At 43.3% G+C, this 27,267-nt stretch overlaps 1 protein-coding gene across 1 annotated transcript in view; it reads right to left on the bottom strand.

The window, feature by feature from the left end:
* The window catches only part of MME (membrane metalloendopeptidase), a 124,034-nt gene that overhangs the window by 76,370 nt on the left and 20,397 nt on the right, over positions 1 to 27,267 (bottom strand). The window contains exons 3-8 of the mRNA XM_033957987.1: positions 26,399 to 26,434; positions 13,503 to 13,664; positions 6,955 to 7,035; positions 6,757 to 6,852; positions 6,532 to 6,650; positions 4,178 to 4,243 (exon numbers count right to left, since the gene is read on the bottom strand). Coding sequence (XP_033813878.1) covers positions 4,178 to 4,243; positions 6,532 to 6,650; positions 6,757 to 6,852; positions 6,955 to 7,035; positions 13,503 to 13,664; positions 26,399 to 26,434 — 560 coding nt within the window. The remainder of the gene's footprint in view (positions 1 to 4,177; positions 4,244 to 6,531; positions 6,651 to 6,756; positions 6,853 to 6,954; positions 7,036 to 13,502; positions 13,665 to 26,398; positions 26,435 to 27,267) is intronic.

Below are 27,267 nucleotides of genomic sequence, written 5' to 3'. Positions count from 1 at the left end.
GAAGAATTTTATGACTTCCCCTAAACTGAGTGACTTAAGATGGATCATGGTTTTAATGAAATTTTAGTACAGGGAGAGTCTCATCTTTTCCATCCGTCCTTTGTAGGCTGGGGCTCAGGAGTGTGCCTAAGCTTGGGGAGTGAATCCGTGAGGTTCACAGGACCTGGGGATTGGGAAGAAAGATTCTAAGGAGTGGGAATGTCATAAAATATTTTCAAGGATTTATTTGTATAATGGGGAATTCCTTAGAGGATTTCCAAGAACTGAGGGTATAAGTGAATCTCTCTCTCTCTCTTTTCTTGTTATACAGAACTCCCCAAGAGAAAAATAAAGATAAAGAGCACAACAAGGCATTACTGAAATTTACTGGGAAACTGACTAAGAGGAGGGCTTCATGAATGTTCCCATTATGAAGGAACCAGATGTTGAATAAGTTTCTGAAAAGGAGATATCTAGGAGAGATCATTCAACCCAATCCATCCAGAAGTGATTCTCCTGATTTGGGTTTCTCCTGTAAAAAGTTAATAACTTGAAAATTCACCCAGTAAAGCTAATTTTTCCCATTGTCATACAACTAGTCTGGTGTTTTGTGGGAATTCTTCTGGAACTTGTACTGTTTTGGATTTGTGGAGACTGATATCAGGGAAATATGAAGGTACTTTTTCTTTGCTGCTCGAAAAGGATTTTTTTCTCTTAATCCAGCAAAATATCCTGGGGGATTAGGATTGTAAAGATTATTGTGAACTATGACTTTCCTAAAACCAGTGTGGTAGTAAGGGGGGGGAGGACCAACCCTGGCGCCGTCTTTGCGGGGGGCTTCTGCGCCTCTCATCCTCTCCGCCCCCCCCCCCCCCCATGCATACCTCTTTAAATGCTCACCATTGAGAACAGCATCTTCCACTTGCTGCTCGCACTGGCATCGTCTCCCTTCTGATGTCACTTCCTAGTTGCGGGACCAGGGCATGACATCAGAAGGGAGCCGACACTGGCATGAGCAGTGGGAGGAAGATGCAGCTCATGCCGGCGAACATTTCAAGAGGTAAAGGGGAGGGGGGTGAGGGGGGCACCCAAGTAGCAAGGAAGAGTGGTAGTACTCAAGTGGCGGGGAAGAGTTAGGGGACCAACCTCCCTCGCTTCACCAGGGCGTAAAATAGTTAGTTCTATCTACCAGAGTGGATATATAAGAAATAAGATATAAGTAAATATGTAATACTTAGTTACACAAGTAAATAAGAAATAATTAATGGAAACCACTTTAGTTGTACCACAGAAAGACAATACAGTGTTCCCCTGATCATTTGCAGTTCGCAGTCCCGGTCATTCGAGGTATTCTCTGACTTGGACTTCCTGTGCTAAAATCGGGCTTCACCAATCAGGAGCTGCATGTCAAAGCAGCTCCTGATTGGCGAAGCCTGACTTTAGTGCAGGAAGAGGCGGTCAGAGCATACCGCGAATGACTGGGACTTCGAACCGCAAATGACCGGGGGAACACTGTACTGTCTTTCTGTGGTACAACCAAAGTGGTTTCCTTCACTCGCTGGCGCTCCAGCTGCCCTCTCCTGCCTCTCCAGCTGCTGTCTCCTGCCTCCCCAGGTGAAAAACCATATTCGCGTTTTTTCGATATTTGCGGGGGTTCCTGGAACAGAACCCCTGCGAATATTGGGAGAGTACTGTATATCAAATACATGACCCATTAAGATGGGTTTACACCAGTGTTCTTCAATGCAAGGCCAAGGGACCAATGGCAACTCCCGGAGACCTTTACGGTGTCCCTCATTGTTTTTGCTTTATTCCGATACTCTACCTCTCTACTCAAGCTAAGGACAGAAAGTGGAAAGTTGATAGGGGGTGGGGAAGAGCCATATGCTTGAAGGACAAGATACTTGACTAATGAAGGCCCCAAAATTTTTTTTCAGACTAAGACAATTAAAATCCGTAAGACCGGTATTAAGCCATAACAGCTTTAGGACGATCGCTCAATTGATACTACTTCCACAGCTGGATTACTGCCACGCCATATACTCCAGTATCTCAGAGAAAGAGTATAAGCTGTTGTAGGTACTTCAGAACACAGCAGCAAGGCAGATCCTTTACCAAAGTCCGCACGGGAGAGCTAGTCCGCTTCTGAGGGAACAGCACTGGCTGCCAATAAAACGAAGGGTTCAATTTAAAATAGCATGACTTGCCTAAAACTCAAAAGGACTTATCTCAGAAATTAGGGTCAGCAATACATTCCAGTCTTCCAGGACTATGCACCGACACAAGCTAACCTTTCACAGAAAAAAACTATTCAAGATCACCTTTGCATTTCAAGGCCTCAAAACGTACAACCATCTCCCGCTGTATCTACAAGAAATTCCATCCTCCTATCACTTCAAGAAACTACTGTAAACATACGTTTTCTCTCTGCATTCTAAAGATCAACTAATACCTGTAATCTAAACACTCCCCTATTACTGCCATATCTGACACTAGTCTCGCTGTAGGCAGCGCAGAATCCTTTCTCTTTGTAATCCTTTAACCTGAATCAATTGTAGCCACAAAATTCTACTGTAACTGCTATGTCTGTGACCTCTTTTCTTTACACCGGAAGTACTTGCGGTTGCATGATGCTAGCAGGACTGGAGGTATCTTATATTTGATCTGAATCCTCATCCATAGTTGTGTTGAGCTATTTCTAACCAGGACCCCTGAGGAAGGCTCGTGTGAGCCGAAACACAGACCGTATTGGATCCATTGATATTCACTGGGTCAGCTGTTCCTTACAAGTGGATAAGTGGATGTACTTGTTTTCAATAAAGATCATTTGCTTTTAACAAAGATCATCTCAAGAACATTGCTTTCCACAATCTTTGCCTTTTTGGGACCAATTCTTATTATAAGCTACATTGAATCCATGTAGAAAATTGCGGGATATAAGAGATTGTATGGTATGATATGGTAATATATTTAGAAATGCTCACAACCTTGAGGATACCCTCCCCCCCCCATAAAGTCTGATGGTGGGCTGCTGGGGATGGATGCCATCGACATGCACTAGTCAGCATTGTTGTGACCCTGCATGGGAAGATATTTGATGGCTCTTTTTGTAGCTGTTTACTAGGTCTTTACTCTTCACGGGATAAAGCATATGAATAGAGCTAAGTGTACATTGGATTGGGCCATTTTGTTGGTAAAGCCCAGAGACCTTTTTGTATGTTTATGAGGAGATCTAGACACTAGTCATCTTAGGAGTGTGGAGGATTGTCTCCTGTCTCTCTTTTAGAAATTGATGGTTGGAAGAAGCAGCAACTTACTGGGCTGTTCCCAGCAAGGAGGAGAATATGAGCCTGAGAAAGAAGAAACTTGGCTCTAATCCTGCTGCAGTGGACTACACAGAAGAGTTCTTGTAGTAGAGCTTCTGACTTGTTATTTAATGAAGCTTTTCTAAAACTTCCCAGCTTTGACAGTAAAAACAGATACAGCTATCCAACGAGTACCACTTGATCTAGAAGTCCAGAGGAGTCCTTGAGAAGGAAATGTGAAGGAAGTGTGATGGGAAGGTTTCATCAGGAATATCAGGTACCGGATGGGTACTTGGTGATTTATAGATCCTCATGAAGGACCATAGGGAACCCAAAGTTATTAGAAAGAAAGAGAGCATTCCAGAAGTGGGTGGAAGAAACAGTCTGAACCCTATTGGCATTCTATACTTGTTTGATGGAACTTATTACCACTGGCAATTTGTTTTGGAGGAAGTGTCTCAAATTAAAACTGAGGCTCTCAAAACCAGTGCTCAGGACACATCAAAACAGTCAGGTTTTCAGAATATTCCCATTAAATACATGAGACAGATTTGCATATAATGGAGGTAAGGCGTGCAACTTTATCCTCAAAATCTGACTGGGTATGGCACAAGGACTGGGTTGAGAACCCGTAAGTTAAATTGCGTTTTGATGGGTAAAATCCCTTCCTGTGTCAGAGAATTCAGAGCAAATTTTACTGATAGTCAGTGCGACTAAGACTCGGAATAAGGTGAGCTTTCTAGTCTCTGATGAATTCATAGAAGAGGGGTTACATTTAAAAAAGAAGCTGACTAAAGCAACTCAAACTTAATATGCAAAGCACATATTAATGGCAGATGCAGACATTATGATCTTCTTTTCCAAACAAATCTTGTTGTTCTAAGACAGCTCACCTCCTTATATGCACCTTTGCATTCATAATAATCACGGGATGGGAGTCCAAGGCCTGGTTGGTCAAGCTACAGAAAAAAGTTAAAACAAACCTTTAGTTAAGTCTGAGCTTTCCATCTAGCACTGATCAGTTATCCTTCATTTGTTGTACTTTATAATTCGCTAATGAGAGATTATTACTGTTCATATGTGGGACATTTTGTCCATATATAGACTCTAGGCAGGGAAGGCACATAATCACATATGTCGGGCAAATTTTGAAAAAGACAAATCTATCTAAGAAGACTACTCAAATGAGCCTCTTAAGAGTCCAGGAAATATGAAAGATATCATAGGTAAATTTTAAAAGGACCTTCATAGTCATAAAACTATAAAAAGGCTAATTTGACCAATGCCACGCCAATTCCCATTTTAATCACTGGTCCCAATAATCTCTGTTGCAGAGTCATTTCATGTCTTTTGGTTTTTTTACATTCTTTTGTTTATTTTACACAAAGTTGCACAACCAAGAGAAAATCACCAAATGGATCCACAATAGACAGGAGACAACCAGGAGAAGAACAAGACTGTGGAAATAATGATCTTGATAAAAGTTTATTATAAAAAAAAAATATTCTCAGATAAAAGCGTTGTGTATCATCTAGAGATCCTTATGGTACACAATATCAGTTCAGGTATGGACCTGACACGGTCCGTGTTTCGGTATTAAGCAACCTTCTGGGGTCTGTTTTGATGTAACCACAATCTAAAAGAATTGCTTGAATCATTCAAATGATGGAAAATCAGAGCGCCCACAATCACTGGATTCGGCCCGCATCTACTGCGTTCCAATTCCCTGTATTTTGAATGATTCCAAGCAATTCTTTTATATTGTGGTTACATCAAAATGGATCCCAAAAGAAGGTTGCTTAATACCGAAACACAGACCATGTCAGGTCCATATCACAGAACTGATATTGTGTACCATAAGGAACTCTTGATCAGAGTTTCTCAACTTTTTCAAGCCAAGTACCCCTAAGTCTAACAAATATCAACTGAGTACCCCCACTCAAGCTCTACCCCAGACCCCACCCCCATAATAATAGTACTAATTGTGAGTACTAATTGTGAGTGGAGGGAATTTCTTCTATCCATTTTTCATATACACACAAATATAAACTTATTAATACATAATGGTAACCACAAAATTTAAAAAAACACAAAGCACACTATACGCAGAGAAAAAGTTAATTATTTATATTCTTTTTTTTTTTCAAAGAGATCAAGACAGATGACTAAAATATGCAGTGTCACCTCAGTAACAACTATAGTAAAATAGACAAATATAGTGCAAAATATAGACAGCAGATATAAATTCTCAATATGGACACATTTCGATCACTAAATTGAAAATAAAATAATTTTTCCTACCTTTATTGTCTGATGATTTCATGAGTCTCTGGTTGCACTTCCTTCTAACTGTGCATCCAATATTTCTTTCTTTCTGCCTCCTGCACGCTTCCTCTCCTCCAGTCCTCATTCCATCCCCCAACCAACGTCTCTCTCTCTCTCTCCCTCCATGAGTCCAACTTTTTACTCTCTGCCCTCTCCTCCATTCCCTGAGTGTGACATTTCTTCTTTCCTCCTTTCTGCCCTCCCCATCCATCTCTCACTCTCTCTCTCCAACATTTTCTGCCTCCTGCACGCTTTCTTGCTTTCCCCTCAAGTGACATCCTTCATTCCCACCCCCACCATCTCTCCCCAACCCTACTCTCAGCATGCTCTCTCTCCATGCACTATTTCTCCCTCTCCTCCATACCATGCCCATTTCTCTCTCTCGCCACTCTCACTCATCCTTCCCTCCCCCAATCCCACTCACAACTAATATGCTCTCTCCCCGTGAACCATCTCACCCTCCCCTCTAGCGTGCAGCACCTTTCCCTCCCCTTCTCCTTCAAGTCCAGCCACACCTTCCCCTCCCCCTCCCCTTCCGCCAGATTCAGCAGCACCTCTTCTCCCCTCACTTTTCCTCCCCTTGTTCAGCAGCACCTCTCCCTCTTCTCTCTATCTATAAAAGCAGTGTGTTTTCGGTATGAGTTCATTTTTGGACAGGTTTGGAAATATCTCTCTGCAATTGGACACTGTTTGCTGCTATCTCTGTTTTGTGCCAAATCAGCTTTATACCAAGACATTGATTTTCTCAAGGGAACATCAACCTTTGAATTTAGACAACACTTTTAGAAACAAATGACATTTGTAAAACAAAATCATACCATCTTTTTGTGTAGTCTTTTGCTGCAGGAATTATTTTTAACCTGAAAATTTTCTTAATTGTACAGAAAAGATCACATAAACCATCATATGCACACAGTCTTACATGTAGAATATGTAGATTGGAATCCTTATCATCTGTACCAACATATAAACCAATAAGGACTTGTCTGCCAAACTTTAATTTTAGTCGTGCAATAGACGTTTCTGCTTTCCACGTGGCACCTATAGAAATGAAGGATGAAATATATTTTCAGCATTCATCTGGAGTATAGCAAATAATAGACAAATGTCAACAAAATTTAAAGAGAAAGGAACTGTTTCCACCTACCAAAATTATCTTCCCAGTCGTCTGTTGCGATAGGCCAGTCAAATATATCGGATAAATTTTGGATTAAAGGTGTGCCACCTCTGCTATCAATTATGGCTTTGAAAGTAAAATATAATTTAATATAAAAAAAAACCCTTATGTACATAGTAGTAATTTTTGCTCTGTGTTATTCATGTTTTATTTTTAATTAAAACTTACTTTCATTGATGCATGATCTATACAGTGTTTTAGCTTTGGCCACTGCAGTTATGTCTCCTGTGTCTGTCTTCTCAAGGATATCTGGAAAAATACAGATCTTGGGTACTAATCAACATACATACTGTACGTGTATATATATTAGGGCTTTTTTTGAGGGTGTAAGGGGTACTGAGTAACATCACTTTATTTTTTTTATTTATTCAACTTTCTATACTGTTTATCTCAAGGGATCTCAGAAAGGTATACATGAATTTATTCAAGTACTCAAGCATTATCCCCTGTCTGTCCTGGTGGGCTCACAATCTATCCAATGTACCTGGGGCAATGGGGGGGGGGTGATTAAGTGACTTGCCTAGGATCACAAGGAGCAGCTTGGGTTTGAACCTACAACCTCAGGGTACTGAGGCTGTAGCTTTAACCACTGCGCCACTCTAGAAATCAAAATGTAACAAAAGTATAGGACAATCAAACCATTGTGACATCACTGATGAGGTTGGCTCATAGGCAATGGTGGAATGAGACATTATGATGTCACAATACCAGTTCTGGTTATCAGAGACTGAAGATTTTCACATTATTTATTTATTCAATTTTCTATACCGTTCTCCCAGGGGAGCTCAGAACAGTTTACATGAATTTATTTAGGTACGCAAGCATTTTTCCCTGTCTGTCCCAGTGGGCTCACAATTTATCTAATGTACCTGGGGCAATGGGGGGGGAGTATGTGACTTGCCCAGGGTCAAAAGGAGCAGCGTGGGTTTGAACCTACAACCTCAGGGTGCTGAGACTGTAGGTTTAACCACTGCGCCACACTCTCAGTCCCACAGAGCTCAGATTCTGCACTCTCAGTGCTGTTTCATGGATTTTGTGTCTAGTTTCAGGAGGCTTGGACACTGTGGGGTGAGTTTCTCAGTGATCACCCCACTTCTGAAGAATGGCCTGGTATTTGAGTACTGGCACCTTATCTTTAGAAAAAAATGCATGGTCTATTATATACTGTAAATTATAGGCACAGTCAGGCTTATATTCAGACTGCAAGAGATTGATAATGATCTCCTGTGGTCCACAATGATACAAAAAATTAAATGCCAGCACTGTATCTGCCACGACACTAAATTTCTAGTCTATTTTTGGCTGGCTGAAACATACCTGGTTAATGGCAATATTCAGCGGCTAGCCAGCTAAGGGCCCCTTTTACAAAGCCGTGGCAGCAATTGTCACACAGCAAATGAAATGCGGTCCATGCAACTCCTATGAGCTGCATCGCATTTCCTAAGCCTGTACTCACTACTAGAGAATGACACGGTGACAAAATTCATCACCTTTCCCGTCCCCGCGGATAACCGTGGGAAATAATCCCTTATCATTTTCTAGTGTCTATTTCAACATCAGTCCTTCTACACCAGCATTCTTCAAAGCAAAACTTGCGGGTCAGTGGCTGTGCTTATGTGAGCCAAGGATAATGAAGCCATTGTGATATCACTGATGTGATTGGTTCTTAGGCACTGATGGAATGAGGCATTATGACATCACAATATCTGCTCTGGATACCAGAGACTGTCATTCTCAACCTCAGTCCTTCTACACCAGCATTCTTCAAAGCAAAGCTTGTGGGTCAGTGGTTGTGGCCATTCATACTCTGATTCTTCCCTCTCTCCTTAAAGAATGACATGAAGATGGTTTCCCACGGTTATCCACGGGGATGGGAACGGTGATGAATTTTGTCACCGAGTCATTCTCTACCCATGGCTTTGTAAAAGGGGTCTTAAGCTTTATGGCCACGGATATACCACCCTTTTAGGCTGTTGTCTTTGGCCGTCAAACTTAGAGTTACCATCTTTTGGGCCACAAAAATCTGGACACATGGCCCCGCCCTGTTCCACCTCTGGCCCCTCCCTTTTCAGTCTCTAGCTCCGCCCCACAAACCTCCTCTCTTCTTCCCCGACAAACTCCTGCTGCATTTGGAGGGGCCTGTAGCTTGCGCAAATGGAAATAGAGGACTTGTCCAGGTTTTCACGGATGTCTGGTAACCCTAGTCAAACTTGGCCGGCAAGCTGCTGAATATTGGCAGTGGCTGGCTAATGTGGAACCCTGCACCACATAGCTGTAGTTTGGGTTCCTTTTCCCCGCATGCATCACTTTGCACTTGCTCGCACTAAACATCATCTGCCACTTTGATGCCCAGTTTCCCCAGTCTCGCAAGGCCCTCTTGCAATTTGTCACAATCCTCCTATGATTAAAGGACTTTGAACAACTTTTTATGTCATCAGCAAATTTAATTACCTCACTAGTTACTCTTCAAATTAACCTAGAATTGCGATGTCAGGTCAAAAGCGTGCCGGGACAAAGGCGCACCCAGACAATTGAGCGCAGTGCGGAGGCGCGCACCGCTCAAAATGACTGTTTTTAGGGCTCCGACGGGGGGGGCGTGGGGGGGGGAACCCCCCCACTTTACTTAATAGACATCGCGCCACGTTGTGGGGGGATTTGAGGGGTTGTAACTCCCCACATTTTACTGAAAACTTCACTTTTTCCCTGTTTTTAGGGAAAAAGTTAAGTTTTTACAGTAAAATGTGGAGGGTTACAACCCCCCAAACCCCCCATAACGCCGGCGCAATGTCTATTAAGTAAAGTGGGGGGGTTCCCCAACAAAAACCCCCCGTCGGAGCCCCTAAAAACAGTAATTTTGAGCGGCGTGCGCCTCCGCGCTGCGCTCAATTGTCCGGCCGCGCGTTTGTCTTTCGCGCCGTTGTCTATGAACCTAGAATTGCTATTACACAGTTAGTATAATTGTAAAGAAAAGCAGAAACCCTCTTTGCAAAGGCCAGCAAGCTTAGTCCAGAAATTAATTCAATACCATACCTTTCACAGCTGGGATTTGGGGATGTATTGGTGTAGCTTTAGCTAGCCCCTTTCTGTTCAGGATAAGATTTAATCACATGTTGTACACAGTGGCCTGCGGTCGTAGCGCTCCCCCTCGCCCTTTTCCTCACCCTCCCTGCCACAAGCATGCCCCCTTTCCTTTCCCCATTATTTTTTTTAACTTTTCCGGCGTGAGCAGCATGCCCATGTCGGCGTCCGCTCGCCCTTTGACATCACTTCCTAGGCGCAGGTCCCGGAAGTGAGGTCCAAGAGAGCGCCGATGCCGACGCGGGGCAGCAACTTCACGCCAGGGAGGTAAAAAAGGTACGGGGACGGCAAGGGGCATGCACGCGTAGCAAGAAGAAGAGCGGGGGATGGAGGAGGAGGGAATTGCTCCCCCTTGCTATGCCAATGGTTGTGCATTAGCCCAGCCATTTGGCAATATTTCTAGAGAAGGTGTTCACATTTGAACTTTTTGCTTCTTAAATATCCAAAATGTCTGCTGAATAGTCAAAAAATAAGCAGGTAGATCCATCATCCTGCCTGGAGGATCTGGAGTCAGTAGGTTTGGAGTGAGAGAAACCCAAGGGTATTGAATCATTTCTAATTATCTACTACCACAACGCCTACAGTGGGGCCTGTCAACTTAGCATCATTAAACTTAAGCATTAAATTTGAAAACAATGCTGATAAGGGAACTATGGCCTCCTTTTTCGAAACTGCAATAGCAGTTTCTAGTGCAGGGAGCCGCGTTGAATGGCCTGTGCTGCTCCCGACGTTCATTGAGTTCCTATGAGCGTCGGGAGCAGCGCGGGCCATTCAGCTATCGCAGTTTCATAAAAGAGGGGATATGTGTGGAATTAGATATCTGTAATGGCATTATATAATTAGCTCAGCCAGTGGCCTAGCGGGGTGAGAGGAACCTGGGGGTGGTAGCGCCCCTCCCCGCCCTCTCCTCTGTCCCCATTCGCTCCTTCCCCACCTGCTATGTGCACACGCCCCTTGCCCTCTTTAACATTCCCGGCACGAGTAGCAACCCCAACCTGCTTTTCGTGCCAGCATCGGGTCCAGGAAGTGACATCAGAGGAAGAGCTGACGCTGGCGTGAGCAACAGGCTGGGGTTGCTGCTCGCGCCACGAACGTTAAAAAAGGTGCCGGCGCCCCCACCAAGTTGGTGCCACTCAGCCCATTTTATTTGGCACTCTTTTACTGTTCTCCTGAACTCCCGACTGCAAAATGGGATGATATTTATCAAACACTAGTAAGTTAATAGTCTTATATCCCAATGTAGTTATATTAGATGATTTTAATGTGCATGTGGAAGACAAGTTTTAAGGCCACTGTAGTGCCTTTATAACAATTTTAGAAGATTTGGGGTTAAAACGGTGGGTTGTTGGTCTGACCCATATAAAGGGTCACATGTTAGATTTAATTGTGTCAGGAGCTGCAAAAGATGAAGTTAGGCCCTTGCCCTGGACTTTTTTTTTTTTATAACCTGGTCATTGAAAATAAGCCAAGAACAAAGGAGACCATCCTCAAGGGAATCTGAGTGTTTGATAAGGGACTGGAATCAGGAAGATCTGGAAAATTTAGCTCCAATTTCTAACATGTTTGAAAATTAATTTCTTGCCATGAGAGTTCAAGAACAGGCTCAGACCTGGGGCAATAAATTAACAGAACTGGTAGAGCTCGTGGTTCCTTTCAGGAAGATAGGCAGTAAGAATACTGCGACCATGCTTCCCCAAAAATAAGACAGGGTCACGTCATCAGTGACATGGCAGAGGGAAGGCCCTAGTGGGGAAGCCTGTTCAGAGTGCTGCTGCTGTTTTTGGAGACCTCTGAGCTGTTGCACAAGGGGATAGGTGAGAGGCGAGGAAAGATGCTGCAAATGGGGGGGGGGGGCGTGGGGAGTGTGAGAGAAAGGAAAGAAGAATTGGGGTAGAAGAGAGGAAGGGAGAGATGATTGGCAAATCGGGCAGCACTAGTGTCAGGGATGGAGTTGGGGAGTGTTGGGGTGGCTTCGGGAGTCGATCTTAACTAGGGCTTATTTTCGGGGTAGGGCTTATATTAGGAGCATCTTTAAAAACCATGCTAGGGCTTATTTTCGGGTAGGCCTTATTTTCGGGGAAACACGGTACATCTAGAACGTGGTATCTAGATGGGTTGAGACTTCTGAAATGTCAACTAAGATGTTATGAAAAGTAATGGGCAAAGAAGAAAAACCCAGAGGTAGGGTCACCATTTTGAAGAGGCAGAGCCATGAGGTAGGAGGAAGTGGGCATCTGTCCTGCTGCTCTTCAATCTAGGTTTGAAGGGCGGGGGGTCAGGGGTAGGGGGTTTCCTAGCCTGTATGGCATGGTAGGGAGGGGAGGATCGGTCCTTCCTTGAGATGATGGGGAGGGTTGGGTCCAGCCCATTCTAGCCCAGCCCAGCCCACTAGACCACTAGGGTCTTCTTTTTGGTAGGGTTACCATATGGCTCCAGAAAAAGTAGGACGGATTGAGACAACCAGGTTTTACTTCCATTACTTTCAATGGAAATAAAGCCCAGATGTCTCTATTTGTTCTCCTTACTTCCGTTGTTTTCAGTAGAAGTAAAACCCGGTTGTCTCAATCTGTCCTCCTTTTTGTGGAGCCATATGGTACCCTACTTTTGGGGGCTTGGCTGGAAGTGGTGGGGGCTGGGATTCCCTGGACATGCTCACAAGAGTTGTGCCTACTGCACAGCTCTTGTGGGCATGCCCCAGGAAATTCTGACTCTTTAGCATCAGATGCTCAAAACCAACAGTGACCGATCGATGTGGTAGCTAGGAAATATTTTCTTTCCTGCTATACAAGCAACCATATTAGATCTTAACCGACCCTCAGTGGCACCACTCAGGACTCAAACCTTTCATTGTCCTGAGCTTTACGTGTCTGCTCGTCACTGGATCTAATGATCTTTTTCATAGAGCTAAATATTTTTCTTAAACTTTTTAACTTTTTATATTCTTTTATGTTTTTATACTTAGCTTAAAACTGTGGCTAAGTCCTCTTGGCTCGAGATGTCAGTATTTATAAGGGATGTCAAAGCCGACATGATTCGCCTAAATAGCTTTTTCAATTGGCGGTTACAGTGGTTGTCGGTGGTAAAGAGGGATGAAGCCTTGGTTGCTTGTATAGCAGGAAAGAAAATATTTCCTAGCTACCACATCGATATATGAAGTAAGCACCTACATTTAATTATAGTGCTTTTGTTTGATTGACAAAACCAACAGTGGGCATTTAATTTGCTTCCTGTTAGTGTTGAGCGTCTGTCACTAAACTTAGGCCAGTGTTTCTCCGGCACTGTACCTTTACAGCGCTGGAGTTTTGAGCATCTGCCCCTCAGTGTATTACTTCTTTGGCTTCCTCAACCCTAATAGAGAAGATTTGCCTTGAACCACATCGGACACTTCATATCTTCTTTAAAGTAGATTTTCTAAACATTTACAACTCACAGAATCTGAACTTGCACAAGGTGCCAGCTGTGCTCAAAATTGATCTACTTCCTAGGCTAACGCTCCATGCCCAATGAAAACAATGACTCAAACCTTATTACAAGGCACATATTGCAGCTATTACACACTTCAAGGCCTGGAGGCTTGCTACCAATCATATGGTTCCAAAGGTCCAGTTTTGAGGTATAAAGACTTAAATTTCACTGACCTTTCATAACAACTTCTAATTCATCTCTTAAAATGTCAAAGTTACTGTGGCGGGAGCTTGCATCGGGAATTTTATGCTTCTTCATCCATCCTCCACATGCATACTGATAGAAATTTTTACAAGGTGCTGTAGATATATCCATATTTTCAAGGATTCGGGATGCTACAGTTAAACAAGATAAGAAAAAGCATATACCAGTCATCTCTAAAATGACTGTGGTACAGTTTAGAAATCAAAATTTTGGCTGTATACTATCAAAGCTGCCAAGTTGCCCATTTCAGGCGGGAGACTTTTTAGCCAGTCCTGGATTTCTGCCAACCACAGTCAGCATAGGTGCATTATGGGACCTGCATCACTGATTTCAATGGGTAGCATGATGAACTACAAATTCTACACTGCTTTGGGATGTACTGCAAGTTTAAAACCAGGACAGGCCAAAAAGCCTCCCTCCTGGAATGGGTAACTTAGCAGCTCTGTGGAATAATCAGACACATGTTTACATTTTCTGAGACAACTTTCAAGCTAGGACAAACTTTGCAAACAGTTTTCAAAAAGAAAGTATCAGTGCACTTTAGAAGGAAGGCGAGAGAAGGCAATTAGATAGAGATATGTAAATACCTCCGAGGAGAATCTGCAATGAGGGTAGTCTCAGGAGAAATATAAGTAAATATTTCTATACAGAAAGGGGTAGTGGAGGACAGTGAGCGGCACCCGGGGCGGTGGTGCCCCTCCCCTGCCCTCTTTCCGTGCACCCCTCTGCCATGAGCACACCTCCTTCCCTTTCCCAGTACCTTTTTAACTTCCCCAGCATGAGCAGTATGCCCACGTCAGGGTATGCTTGCCTTTTGATATCACTTCCTAGGTGTGGGTCCCGGAAGTGACCTCCGAGAGAGTGCTGACGCCGACGCAGGTAGCAACCTCGTGCCAGAGAAGTAAAAAAAGGTACGGGGGAAGTCAAGGGGCGCGGGAGGGCAGAGAGAAGGTGGGGTGCTGCGCTCTTAGGAAGAGCGCGCCTGGGATGGAACACCTCCCCACACACACCCCTTACTACGCCACTGGTGGAGGAAGTGGGGGCAAGGGCATCATCTGATTTCAAGGAAGGATGGGGCAAGCACAGAGAATCTCGAGAGCTATGAACTTAATCTCAGATTTAATTAGGGGCATTTTTAAAAATACAAAAATGGCCAAAAATCAGCCATTTTCTCTGCAAAACATTCAAAGTACCGATAATCAAAACAAAGAACTTAGACATTTTGCCGGACGTTCGTCCTCCAAAATGACAAACTCAGAAAAGGGACGTGTTAGAGACATGTTTTGGGCAGGATGTGTGGGCTCTGATAACATCCAAAGGTATAATAGCGCAGTTGAGCTCAGAGTGGAGAAAATGTTGCAACTTCTCAAAGAGAAGGGCACTCCTACCCTCAAAGAATGCTGGGGTCTGAAAGTTTTGTCAGTATACAGTACTGGAAAATCATTGCATAAGTCAGGTGGGCACAGTACTGGAGAATGAGGCCCTAGCACTAGTATTGGCTAGACTTGAGAACAGCAAAGCTTGAAATACTGAGGCTGGTGGTTGAGAAACTGGAAAAGAAGATCGCTGCCCTATCTGATAGGCTGGAGCAAGTGGAAGACGGAATTCATGATGTGGGGGTCTCTCAAGAGAAGGGACGGAAAGGACTGCAGGAGGCTTAAAAGCGTCTCGAGTATGTGGCCACTGCAATTGAAGATCTAGAAAATCGAGGAAGATGGTCAAATTTATGGTCAAATTCATGGTATTCCAGAGGGAGAAGAAAGAGATAAGCCATTACAATTCATACATAAAGTGTTATCACATTGCTTTACGGATTCCCCAGCACAACTGCTCTATGAAATTGAAAGGGCTCAGAGGGAGCCGAGACTCATAATCGGACATTATTCTGCTCCCATGGGTGTTTATAGTCAAATTGTTTCATTTTCAAGATTTAATTGTAGAAATGATAAGACACAGGAGAAAACTTTGGACTTGTATCTTGGATGTTTATATCTACGAGCATGTATGTTAACTAATGTACTGTATCTCAGCTGTTTATTTCTACTATAGCATGTATAATTATCTAGTCTATCTCAGATGTTCTCTATTTACCATAACTCAATCATTGTACCACTACCTCCCAAATACATCTTGTCCATATTTGTCTTGACTGTACTGTGTATATACTCCTGTAACCCATTCTGGGCTCTTTTGTGAGGAATTGCTAAATAAATGAATAAATAAACAGGCCCTGGCAGCAAGGAAAACTCAGGTAGGAATCTGGTATCCGGCCAAGCTAGTTATATTCCAAAATGGTAAATGTCATCTTTTTTTGAAACCAGTAAAGAAGTAGGAGTGTTTTGTGAAGCCTCTTGATTATTTTTCCACTCAGGCTAATAAACCAGTTTGGGACTCTGCCAAGAAAACGAGCATAAAGAAACAAGTGAAGGGACAACAAAAACTCTCCTGTAATAACCAATTCTCTCCTGCGGGGATAAAGCTGCTACGCCACCCTGCACAACTTCTTAACCAAGCAAAAGCTACACTTAATAAAAAGAAGCCAGAAGCTAAGTGGTTGGTGCTCTCGACGAAAAGGCACATCAGTGGCTTCTCAGATTCTTTCACAGGAGGAAGACATAATGGTATGGTGGGAAAATCAGTAGAAGTGCAAGATACAGACTTGCAAACTCAAGGTCCCTGTGAGGGAATAAGGGGGTTCCCTCTTACTGAACAGCAGGGGGCTCTAGCCCATAGTAAGTCACCATAGTGGAGAAAGGGCAAGCCTGTCGAGTCACAGGGACAGGTCTCGGGTAGGGAGAAGTGTAAAGGCTTCAAAGTGCAGTGAGTCAGAGAGATCTCTGGAGGATAAAGGGAGAGACTGTCAGCTTTCATTAGCCATGGGAGCTGAGACAGAACCTGGGAAGAAGAACCCTGAGAAGTCAGACTACTCTAGCTACTTATCTAACTGTGGGAGGACGTGGAATTGTGAGTTTAACTTAAAAACATAAGAATTGCCTATTTGTGGTCTGAAGCACATCCCTGGGAAGCCAGACTTCCCTAGCCGTGGGCTGAAGCAGAGCCCTGGGAAGCCCGTATACACTAGCCAGAGGAATTAGGCAAAACCCTGGGAAGTGGAGTGGGGAGTGTGATTGTCCAGGTTAGACAATTGATATTAGTTTGGCAAGGGTAAGCCAGCCTGGACTACTGGAGAAACTGTTGGAATCAGTGGGGTTTCTGATTGAAGGTTATAATCTGTTTCCATGTGAGCTTGGATGAGGTAAACCACTAACTTCTTGAGGCTGTGAACTTTATTCCAGGTCTGGTTAGAGCTAGACCATGTGCTAGATAGATTGGGCTAACTTCTGCTTTGAGGCAGCTGTGAGCTAAGAACAAGTGTGGTAACACAGAAGTGTCTTTATTTCTGTTCCTTGAACAGTATAACTTGCTTCCTGAATTGTGAAATAATAGGATTAAGCTGTGAAATAATAGGATTAAGCTGATGTATGTGTGTGTGTGTGTGTGTGTGATCCTGAGGTGTAAGGTCTGCTAATTCTCTGGCTTTATGGGTACACCTTTTATTTCAAGTATTATTAGTATGAGTCAATAGTTTTTCTAAGAGTTTTGTTAAGTAAAATACTGGGAGAGATGGAGGGAAGTGGGAGGTAGAGAAGACATGAGAAGATTGAATTTGAAAAAAAGGTTTTAAAAATGATACTGTTAGTTAATGTTTTATTGTGTTTGTTCTGTCGAAACATGTTTTAGGATTTTTAATATGTATGTATGTAATTTTGTAAACAAAAAAAGAAATCCAACCGAATCTGCAGAAAAACCACCGAAACAGGAAAACCAAACAAAAACTGTAGACGATGTACACGATGCAGGCAATAATTTATTGTACCAAAGTTAAAATGCAGTAATATAAAAAACCCTTTTACCAACCAAGAGACCCAACACGGTCCGTGTTTCAGACAACACGCCTTCGTCAGGGGTCCATGGTAAATAAGGTATACAATGTACTGCATAAAATGAAGATAACAACAAATGCCTGTGTATTACGCCAAAACCGCTGCCAAAAACGGAATCACTCAAAAGCTTCCGTTTTTGGCAGCGGTTTTGGCGTAATACACAGGCATTTGTTGTTATCTTCATTTTTTGCGGTACATTGTATACCTTATTTACCATGGACCCCTGACGAAGGCATGTTGTCCGAAACACGGACCGTGTTGGGTCTCTTGGTTGGTAAAAAGGTTTTTTATATTACTGCATTTTAACTTTGGTACAATAAATTATTGCCTGCATCGTGTGTACATTGTCTGCAGTTTTTGTTTGGTTTTCCTGTAATTTTGTAAACCGCATAGTTTTTATGCGGTATATAAATTTCTAAATAAATAAATAAGATGGGGTGGGCTGTCACCTCTTAATTTTCAGAAGATGGTAAGAGGTGGGGGGTCAGGGTGGGGAGGGGGGACATGGGTGGATACTGAGTGAGAGATGCATGGGGGTTGCAGAGTGTGATTGCAGTTGTGAGTGGGATTTAAGATGACAGGTTTGGTTGAATAACCTAACATGACGGGTAAAGGATATAAGATTGCTTCTTGGAATGTGGAGGGAGCATGAATAGTCTGGTCTGGCCTTTAAAAAGATCATCGACCCCGGTTCACACAATATTTTACTTCCTTTCGAGAAGCCCTAGAGCAGTGGTTCCCAACCCTATCCTGGATGACCACCAGGCCAATCGGGTTTTCAGGCTAGCCCTAATGAATATGCATGAGAGAGATTTGCATATAATGGAAGTGAAAGGCATGCAAATCTCCTCCATGCATATTCATTAGGGCTGGCCTGAAAACCCGATTGGTCTGGGTCCTCCAGGACAGGGTTGGGAGCCACTGTCCTAGAGAGTGCTGAATTGTCTCACCATAAAAAATTTTTTTTTACACAAGGATCTGTTGTACCACTTGCACAGCTCCAGGAACTTTTGGGCCAGTGCTAGAGACTTTCTTGTAAATACTATGCCCGGGCTGCTTTCAAAAGGAAACCACAGCCATTGAGGTGGTGCTTTTCAAATCATGCCTTCAGAAAAAGATGCTATCATGAATATATGCTACACTAGACACCCTTCACCAAACTGAAAGAGCTCTTTCAGAGCAAAAATGGGAAGCCTGGTTGGGGTCCCCATTAACGGAGGATTCTTGGTCAGATACATGTATATGCTCATAAATGCTCTATTATCACAAACTATAAGCAATTTCAAATACGGAGTTTGCATAGAGTACATTGGACACACAATAGACAGCAATATACTGTTTCTGGTGACTTGGCATTGTTGGAAAAATTGAGGTCAAAGAGGATCACTTGAGCACATATGGAGAGACTACCCTATTATAAAAAGATGCTGGACTCAGATTCTGGACTGTATACACCAATGAACTGGTGCTGACTTCAAAATGAATAAAGGACTATGTATTTTGGGTCTACTACCTAAAGGGATGCTACTATAGAAATCATTACAGTCGCTATCTTATCTCTTAATACTGAGAGCCAAGATGTGTATTGTGAGGTTCCGGAAGACTCCAACCGGACCTAGCTTACAGGCCTGTTTTCAGGTGATTGATGAGTTAAGATTATGTGAAAAAAATTACTCATGAGCTTCAAGGGAAGGGAAGCGAACATGCACAATTCTGGCTCCCAGTCAAGAACTAGTGTAGAGAATGGGAGGAATGGAGAGATCAGATGCTTACTGAGCAGGATTGACACATTTCTTATAGAAATTTCACATTCACTGTTTTTATCTGATACACATTTTTCCTGTAAGATGTTATTACTAACTCAGTACCATGCTGTGACAAAGTTATGAGTTGGTAAGGTATGTTTGAAGTGAGGGCTAAGGGGAAAGGGTAGGGGTTGGGAGGGGGAAGAGGGGGCTGGGGGATGGAGACCAGGTGGAGTGTTAGATGTTGGATGATGGGTTGTAGTAGGTAATTATTACTCCTTACACTGAAGTGTTGTCACTATTCTTGGAAATTTGTTTAATTCAGAAATTCCAATAAAAAGTTATAGTAAAAAATCTTACAATATTTTGCATCCGTTCCTATAAGGACTTCAAGTTTAATGGAGTTTCGTGTCATTTATCCCACAAGAGAGATGATTTGTAAGTTTGTATTCGTACGAGTTATAATAGGAACCTTAGTGGCTGAAGGGAGTTTTTGCAGTTGTTGAATAAGGGAGGAGTGGATGAGTGATGCAGCTATATCCTGGCCTGCCCTTGGCAAGGAATGGAAGCCCTGGAGGAAAACCTGCTGTTCTCTGCAAGAAAACTTAAACTATGATCAAAATTTACCTTTCAGCATGACAACAGTCTTAATCACATAGCCAAATCTACAGCAAAACAGCTATGCAATAAAAAGTGAATGTCCTTGAATGGCCCAATCCAAGTTCCAACCTCAATCCCATTGAAAACCTGTAGCATAACATGAAGATTGATGTTCATCAATGCTCCCCAAAGAGTTTAAAAACATTCATAGGGCCAAATGTTGAACCAATTGGTGGCAATTCTGGATATTCAATGCCGTTGTCGCCAGCATTGAATATCTGTGCAAAGATCGGCCGTTCACACTTCGCCAGCCAATCTAATTTTCAGCAGCTAGCCAGCTAAGGCTAACAATCAAAGATAGACCCACCTAAAAGTCCAGTCTATCTGGCCATGTGCCTTAGCCGGTCAGTCAATAAAAATTGGTGGTGACCAGCTATGTCAAGGAACGTACACAACCGGTCACCAGACTGGCCAGTAAGTCTGATATTCACTGGGTGATAGCTGGCTATTTCCTCCTGAATATTAGCACATAGCCGGCCAAATGGGACTTAGTCAGCTGGGAGCCATTCCCTGCTGGCAAAATCCTACTGAATATTGGGGGATCGATTTTTATAAAGAATAGCTTAATACTGACAAATCTTGTGCAAAGTTGCTAAAGAGCTAACCCAACAAACTCACAGCTGTAATTGCTAATGCCCTTCCAATGAAAACCTATATAGTTGTTGCATTTCAGTTTTGATTTTTTTTTGGGGGGGGGGGTTATGCTTTGTCTGCAAATAAAGCAATCCTTTTCCTGTGAAACATGGGGGAGTATGGTGTAATGACGAGTGGAAAAAACTCATTTAAAAATGCAAGCATAATGTGAAAAAGTGTTCAAGTGGGCATTGATTTTCTATCCGCACTGCAATGTTGAAAGCCAAGACGGGTCTAAAGTTTACTTTCTTGAACTGGGTCACTGAGCAGCACTCAGCAACTAGTTGGCCATTAGACATTGCTTAGTTGGCTATTAGCCTTACTTTTAAATAAAGATCTAGAAAATCATCAACCTTATGTCCAGCTGCTTAATTAAAGCAAAAAGGAAAATGATCTAGGCCAGTGGTTCCCAACCCTGTCCTGGAGGACCACCAGGCCAATCGGGTTTTCAGGCTAGCCCTAATGAATATGCATGGAGCAGATTTGCATACCTATCACTTCCATTATATGCAAATCTATCTCATGCATATTCATTAGGGCTAGCCTGAAAACCCAATTGGCCTGGTGGTCCTCCAGGATAGGGTTGGGAATCACTGATCTAGGCTATACAAATTATTATTTTATTGAAATAATGCACTTATAACTAGACACCTTTTTTTCAGGTCATGATATGTTCAGGTCTACTGGTATTTTATAGAAGTCATGTGGACTGTGGACCCTTTGGTAAACCATGTACATGGACATGCAGGAGCGTACATAGCCACTTTACAAAAAAAAGAAGAAGCAGCATGAGTCCAGCAGCTTCCATGTGGAAGTGTCTACATTTCTATGTGGAAGAACCAATTTCACAACTTTCACGTGTATGTGGTACTGTTTTTACAAGTAGTGCCCACGGTAACTCTAAAAGCCCATTTCTAAACTGTCCAATGCAACTCTTAGGACATAATGATGAGCCAAAGTTGACCTACTTAAACTTATAATTCTGTATGACCTAACTGTATTAGTAATTGTGATGCTCTACCTGTACTAGCCCTTCTGTTGAATGTCCGTGTCAAATTGTCCACTGCAAATTCAAGGGTAACTGACCCAACCTCTTGTAATGTAATCTGACCTTGGACTTGATAGGTAAACCCAATTAACATAACATAACATTTTATAAACCTAAGACAATGAAAGTACTACAAATGAAGTAGGGAGGATGCATTTGTTATTTTTCTTCCATTTTGGAGGAAGAAATGAACAAAGGAGATTAAGGAGAATTATACCCTTAGGGCCCAATTCTCTATGTGTCTCCTAAAAATTGGTGCCAACTATTGTGGCTCTATGTGCGATTCTATAAAAGTTAGGTGCCTATTATAGAATCACACTTAGTGCCACCTAAGCGTGCTTAAGCAATGCTAAGTGTTCTAACATTTAGGTGCATCCTATTTATGACAGGGTCTTCTTGGCCTAAATGCCTGCACCTAAGTTAGGCACCCAATTACTCCTAACTCAAAAACAGACACCTAACTTAAAAACATACCCCATAACCACACCTACTTTTAGCTATACACTTTACACTAGGTGCCTAAAAGTTCTAGAATCATGCCTACCAAGGGCTAGATTCACTAACCTGCCCGATCGGGCCCGATCCGGTCCTGATCCGGGCAGGTCCAATGAATTCACCAAACTGCAACATGCAGATGGGGGTGATCGGAGGAACGGATTGCTCTATAGCGATCTCCGCGCATACGCAGGCCATCTTTAGATAGTCTGCACATGCACTGGACCTCCGGCCAAACACTTTTTTCTTTCTTTTTTTTTACAGCCCGTAGTTTTAACTCACTTTAAAGCCTGCGGGTTAAAACCACGGGCTTACACTGTGGGGAAGGGTGGGAGACACGGAGCAGGCAGGCGATGAGGGCAGCTCGGGGCAGGCAGGCGATCAGGGCAGCTACAGTCGGGGCAGACAGGAACACAAGAACATAAGAACATAAGCATTGCCTCCGCTGGGTCAGACCCGAGGTCCATCGCGCCCAGCAGTCCGCTCACGCGGCGGCCCAACAGGTCCAGGACCTGCACAGTACTCTTCTATCTATACCCTTCTATCCCCTTTTCTAGTAGGAAAATGTCCAATCCTTTCTTGAACCCCAATACCGTACTCTGACCTATTACGTCCTCTGGAAGCGCATTCCAGGTGTCTACCACACGTTGGGTAAAGAAGAACTTCCTAGCATTTGTTTTGAATCTGTCCCCTTTCAACTTCTCCGAATGCCTTCTTGTTCTTTTATTTTTCGAAAGTTTGAAGAATCTGTCCCTCGCTACTCTCTATGCCCTTCAAGATCTTGTAAGTCTCTATCATATCCCCTCTAAGTCTCCTCTTCTCCAGGGAAAAGAGTCCCAGTTTCTCCAATCTCTCAGCGTATGAAAGATTTTCCATCCCTTTTATCAGACATGTCGCTCTCCTCTGAACCCTCTCTAGTAAGATTGGGGAAGCAGGAGATTGGGGCTGACAGGGTTGAGAGCAGGGCGGCAGAAGGCAGTCGGAAAGAGCTTCAGCGACTGGTCCTCAGCAGTCGCTTTTTGGGTTGATTGGCCAGCACAGTCGAATCGGCAAATTTGTTTAGTGAATCGCGTCCCTGTCTACTTTGCATGCTGTTCCCCTCATTTGCATGCGCGGATCAGAATCGGATCGCAAAACGGGTTAGTGAATACTGCAGGAGGGAAAACGGGTCGCAAAGGGCTCGCAAACCGATCGGTACACGATCGGTTTGCTTAGTGAATCTAGCCCCAAGTTAGGCGCATAACTTTCAATTAACTCCAATTATTGCCAATTAAGAGGTGTTGAGTCTTGAATATCAGCATGGACTTAGCCTATTACTCAAGTTAGGCGCAAGACATGCCAATGTAGGCACCTAACTTTAGGTGCACTTTATAAAATTTGGAGGCATGGCCTGGATTCTCAAAACGGCGCTGTTCAAAGGTGCCGGCAGGTGCCCGAACAGTGCTTAAGTGTTTTAATTGACCATTAACGGTGCAGTAACTGACCACGCCGTTACAAACCATTTAAAAATGAATTTGAGAAAAAAAGTTGGTGCCACAAGGCGCCTACATAAAAAGGCACCTGAATCTCATCTACGCAGATGCTTACTGGTGCCAAACACACAAAGAGGCATGGTTATGGGCGGGGTTGATGTTCAACGCTGCTAAGCGTGATTCTACAGTAAAGATACCGTAGTTGTCGGAAATGTAGGTCTGTAAAATCCTGGCCTACATTTCTGGTGGCTATTTTTGACGCAGGCCATGATTCTCAAAACGGCACCATAGTTTTAGTGACATGCGACCAGTGTCGGTTTTTTTCAGGTGCCGTCTGATTCCGGCACTGTTTTGAGAATCCAGGCCTAAACTGGACGAAAAAAGTACTTATAAAAAAAAAAAATCTGTGCATTCCTTTGAGCTGGTCTCAACCCCAACAGGGAAACTTTTCCACATAAATAAATATTGTCCTTTACAACCAGGTCCTCTTGAAATCTCTACATGGCGTGGCTCTCCACATGTAAACAAAGGCTTTCTGAGATCTCTATTCACCTAGTCACATAGAGGGGCACAATCAAAAGAAACGTCTAAATCCGTTTTGGCCTAACTCACAAGTCATACAAAGTCGGATACGGGAAAAGGTCCATTTTCAAAAAATACATCCAGCAAATTTTTTCCCCCGAAAATCATCCAACTGTACGTCCAGCCATCTGATTGTCCAGACCTCTAAGTCATCCATCTTTATACCCCATTTTTGTCCAAAAATTTGTCCAAGTCAAAAACACCTAGAAAAAGACCTTTTGGATGTGGGAGGGGCCAGAAAAGTAAGGGACTGGCCACCCAGACATGGCAACAGAGTAGTGGGGCACCTTACAGGGCACTGCTGTGAACTTCACAAAAAGGAAGACACTTAGACATCTCACAACAGCTCCCTTGTAGGTCATGGTGAGCCCCCCAAACACCCCCAGAATCTACTAGACCCACCTATCTACCACCCCAATAGCCTTTATGGCTGCAGGAGCCACTTATATGGCAGTACAAAAGGGTTTGGTTTTTTTTTTGGGGGGTGCACATGTTTCTCCATGAATGCAGTGATTACAGTGGCTTATGGGCCTGGGTCATCCTCTCCATGGTTCACTTATCTACCTCCAAGACCATTTAAGCCACCTCTGTGCAGCTCTACTAGGCTTTCCTATGTCATGCTGCCAAGTGCTGATGTTCTGGAGGCAGATATGTAAGGTTGTTATTACGTTATTTTTATGGGGTGGGGTGGGGGGTCAGTGATCACTGGGGCTGTGTGTGGGTGTCTGTACTTTGTGTCTGAAGTGATTATCTGGTCACTTTGGATGCCTTTTGTGGATTTAGACCTGGTTTTAGATGGCCTAAGTCACAACGTCCAAGTTCTGTCTAGGAGTGTTATATAGTAACATAGTAGATGACGGCAGATAAAGACCCGAATGGTCCATCCAGTCTGCCCAACCTAATTCAATTTAAATTTTTAAAGTTTTTCTTCTTAGCTATTTCTGGGCAAGAATCCAAAGTTTTACCCTGTACTGTGCTTGGGTTCCAACTGCCGAAATCTCTGTTAAGACTTACTCCAGCCCATCTACACCCTCCCAGCCATTGAAGCCCTTCAGTTATACATGCAGTACAACTAAGTCTAGGACGGCCCACTGCCCACCCAAATCCCATCCTCATCACTCCTCCTAAACGCCTCTTTTAGCTCTGGTCGTTCAGCAGCATTATGAAGGCCTAAGTCGTTTTTAAATACATCTAAAACCCCGTTCGATTATCGGCACTTGGACGTTTTTTTTGTTACTGATCGTCCAAGTGCCGATTTAGGCCGGTTCTTAGATGTTTTTCTGTTTTGATTATGAGCCCCATACTGTATGTATGCAATCTATAAGTATAATGCAATGAGAGGATGCTTCTAAAACAAGAACGAGAGGACATTCGGAAAAATTAAGAGGGGACAGATTCAGAACCAATGCTGGGAAGTTCTTCTTCACCCAAAGGGTGGTGGACACCTGGAACGCGATTCCAGAGGGTGTGATAGGACAGAGTACGGTATCGGGGTTCAAGAAGGGATTGGATGATTTCCTGAAGGAAAAAGGGATAGAAGGGTATAGATAGAGGATTACTATACAGGTCCTGGACCTGATGTGCTGCCGCGTGAGGGGACTGCTGGGCATGATGGACCTCTGGTCTGACCCAGCAGAGGCACTGCTTATGTTCTTATGTTCTAACTCCCAATATGTTTGAACTATATATATAATAAATTACCCCCTCTTTTACTAAATATTAACGTGTGCTAAATGCTAACGCACCCATTATATTCTATGGACGTGTTAGCGTTTAGCGCGTGCTAAAACGGTTAACGGCCTCAGTAAAAGGACCCCTTAATAAATTAGGAAGGAGGACTGAAATGCCAATAAAATGACTTGGATCCAAATTATTGTTACTATTGATCTAGCAGTTTCTTCCTATTGCTTTGGACTTCCAGACTGAAGAAATTGTTGGGGACAGAGTTACAAATAAGAGGGAAATTGATGGGGACAGGGTGGGGATTCAGAAAGAGAGGACATATGATGTTTGGGAGGGACAGACAAAAAAACTGCTGACAATGAAATTGGATTAGAGAGAGAAAGACTAGCGGGATGGACAGAAAAGTCAAAAGAGCTCTCAGTGGTTGGCCAATTTCTTTTCATTCCTCTCCCATCTGGTGGCTCCTGAGTCCGAAGAAATTTGTCAAGTCCTGTTTGAAAGGTATACTTTTAAGAAATGTGCAAGAGTTCCTTTTTGAAATGAGCCACTGAAAGGTCGACCATGAGCGGGATAACCCTTAACAGAAAACTAGTATTCACATACCTGATTTTACACAGTCTGAAGACTTGCAGACACCATCTACAATGAAAAAAAGATACAAGATTAATTAAATAATACATTAATGTCAACCTTTAACAAAATGCTTGCAGAGGGATATCACAAGATACGTATTAGAAACATAGAAAATGACGGCAGAAAAGGGCCATAGCCCATCAAGTCTGCCCACTCAACTGACCCACCCCCCTAGGTTTACTTTCCTAGAGATCCCACTCCTAACAACCCAACTCCTTAACTCTACCCTCTTAGGGATCCCACATGGGCATCCCATTTACTCTTAAAATCTGGCACGCTGTTGGCCTCGATTACCTGTATCGGAAGCTCGTTCCAATGATCAACCACTCTTTCGGTGAAGAAATACTTCCTGGTATCGCCATGAAATTTCCCGCCCCTGATTTCATTCTATTTGCTTCATTAAGAAGAAATTCCATCCAGAACTAAAACACACATATCTACAGTCTACACCAGGGGTCTCCAAAGTCCCTTCTCGAGGGTCGAATCCAGTCAGGTTTTCGGGATTTCCCCAATGAATATGCATGAGATCTATGTGCATGTACTGCTTTCAATGCATATTCATTGGGGAAATCCCAAAACCTGACTGGATTCGGCCCTCGAGAGGGACTTTAGAGACCCATGGTCTACACCATTGTATCTCAAACCCAACTCCTTAACTCTACCCTCTTAGGGATCCCACATGGCATCCCATTTACTCTTAAAATCTGGCACGCCGTTGGCCTCGATTAGCTGTATCGGAAGCTCGTTCCAGTGATCAACCACTCTTTCGGTGAAGAAATACTTCCTGGTATCGCCATGAAATTTCCCGCCCCTGATTTCATTCTATTTGCTTCATTAAG

Source organism: Geotrypetes seraphini, chromosome 9, assembly GCF_902459505.1.
Source record: "Geotrypetes seraphini chromosome 9, aGeoSer1.1, whole genome shotgun sequence".
NCBI classification, from domain to species: Eukaryota; Metazoa; Chordata; class Amphibia; order Gymnophiona; family Dermophiidae; genus Geotrypetes; species Geotrypetes seraphini.
The sequence above is the reverse complement of the archived record's forward strand: the minus strand, read 5'-3'. Positions and strand labels throughout refer to the sequence as shown.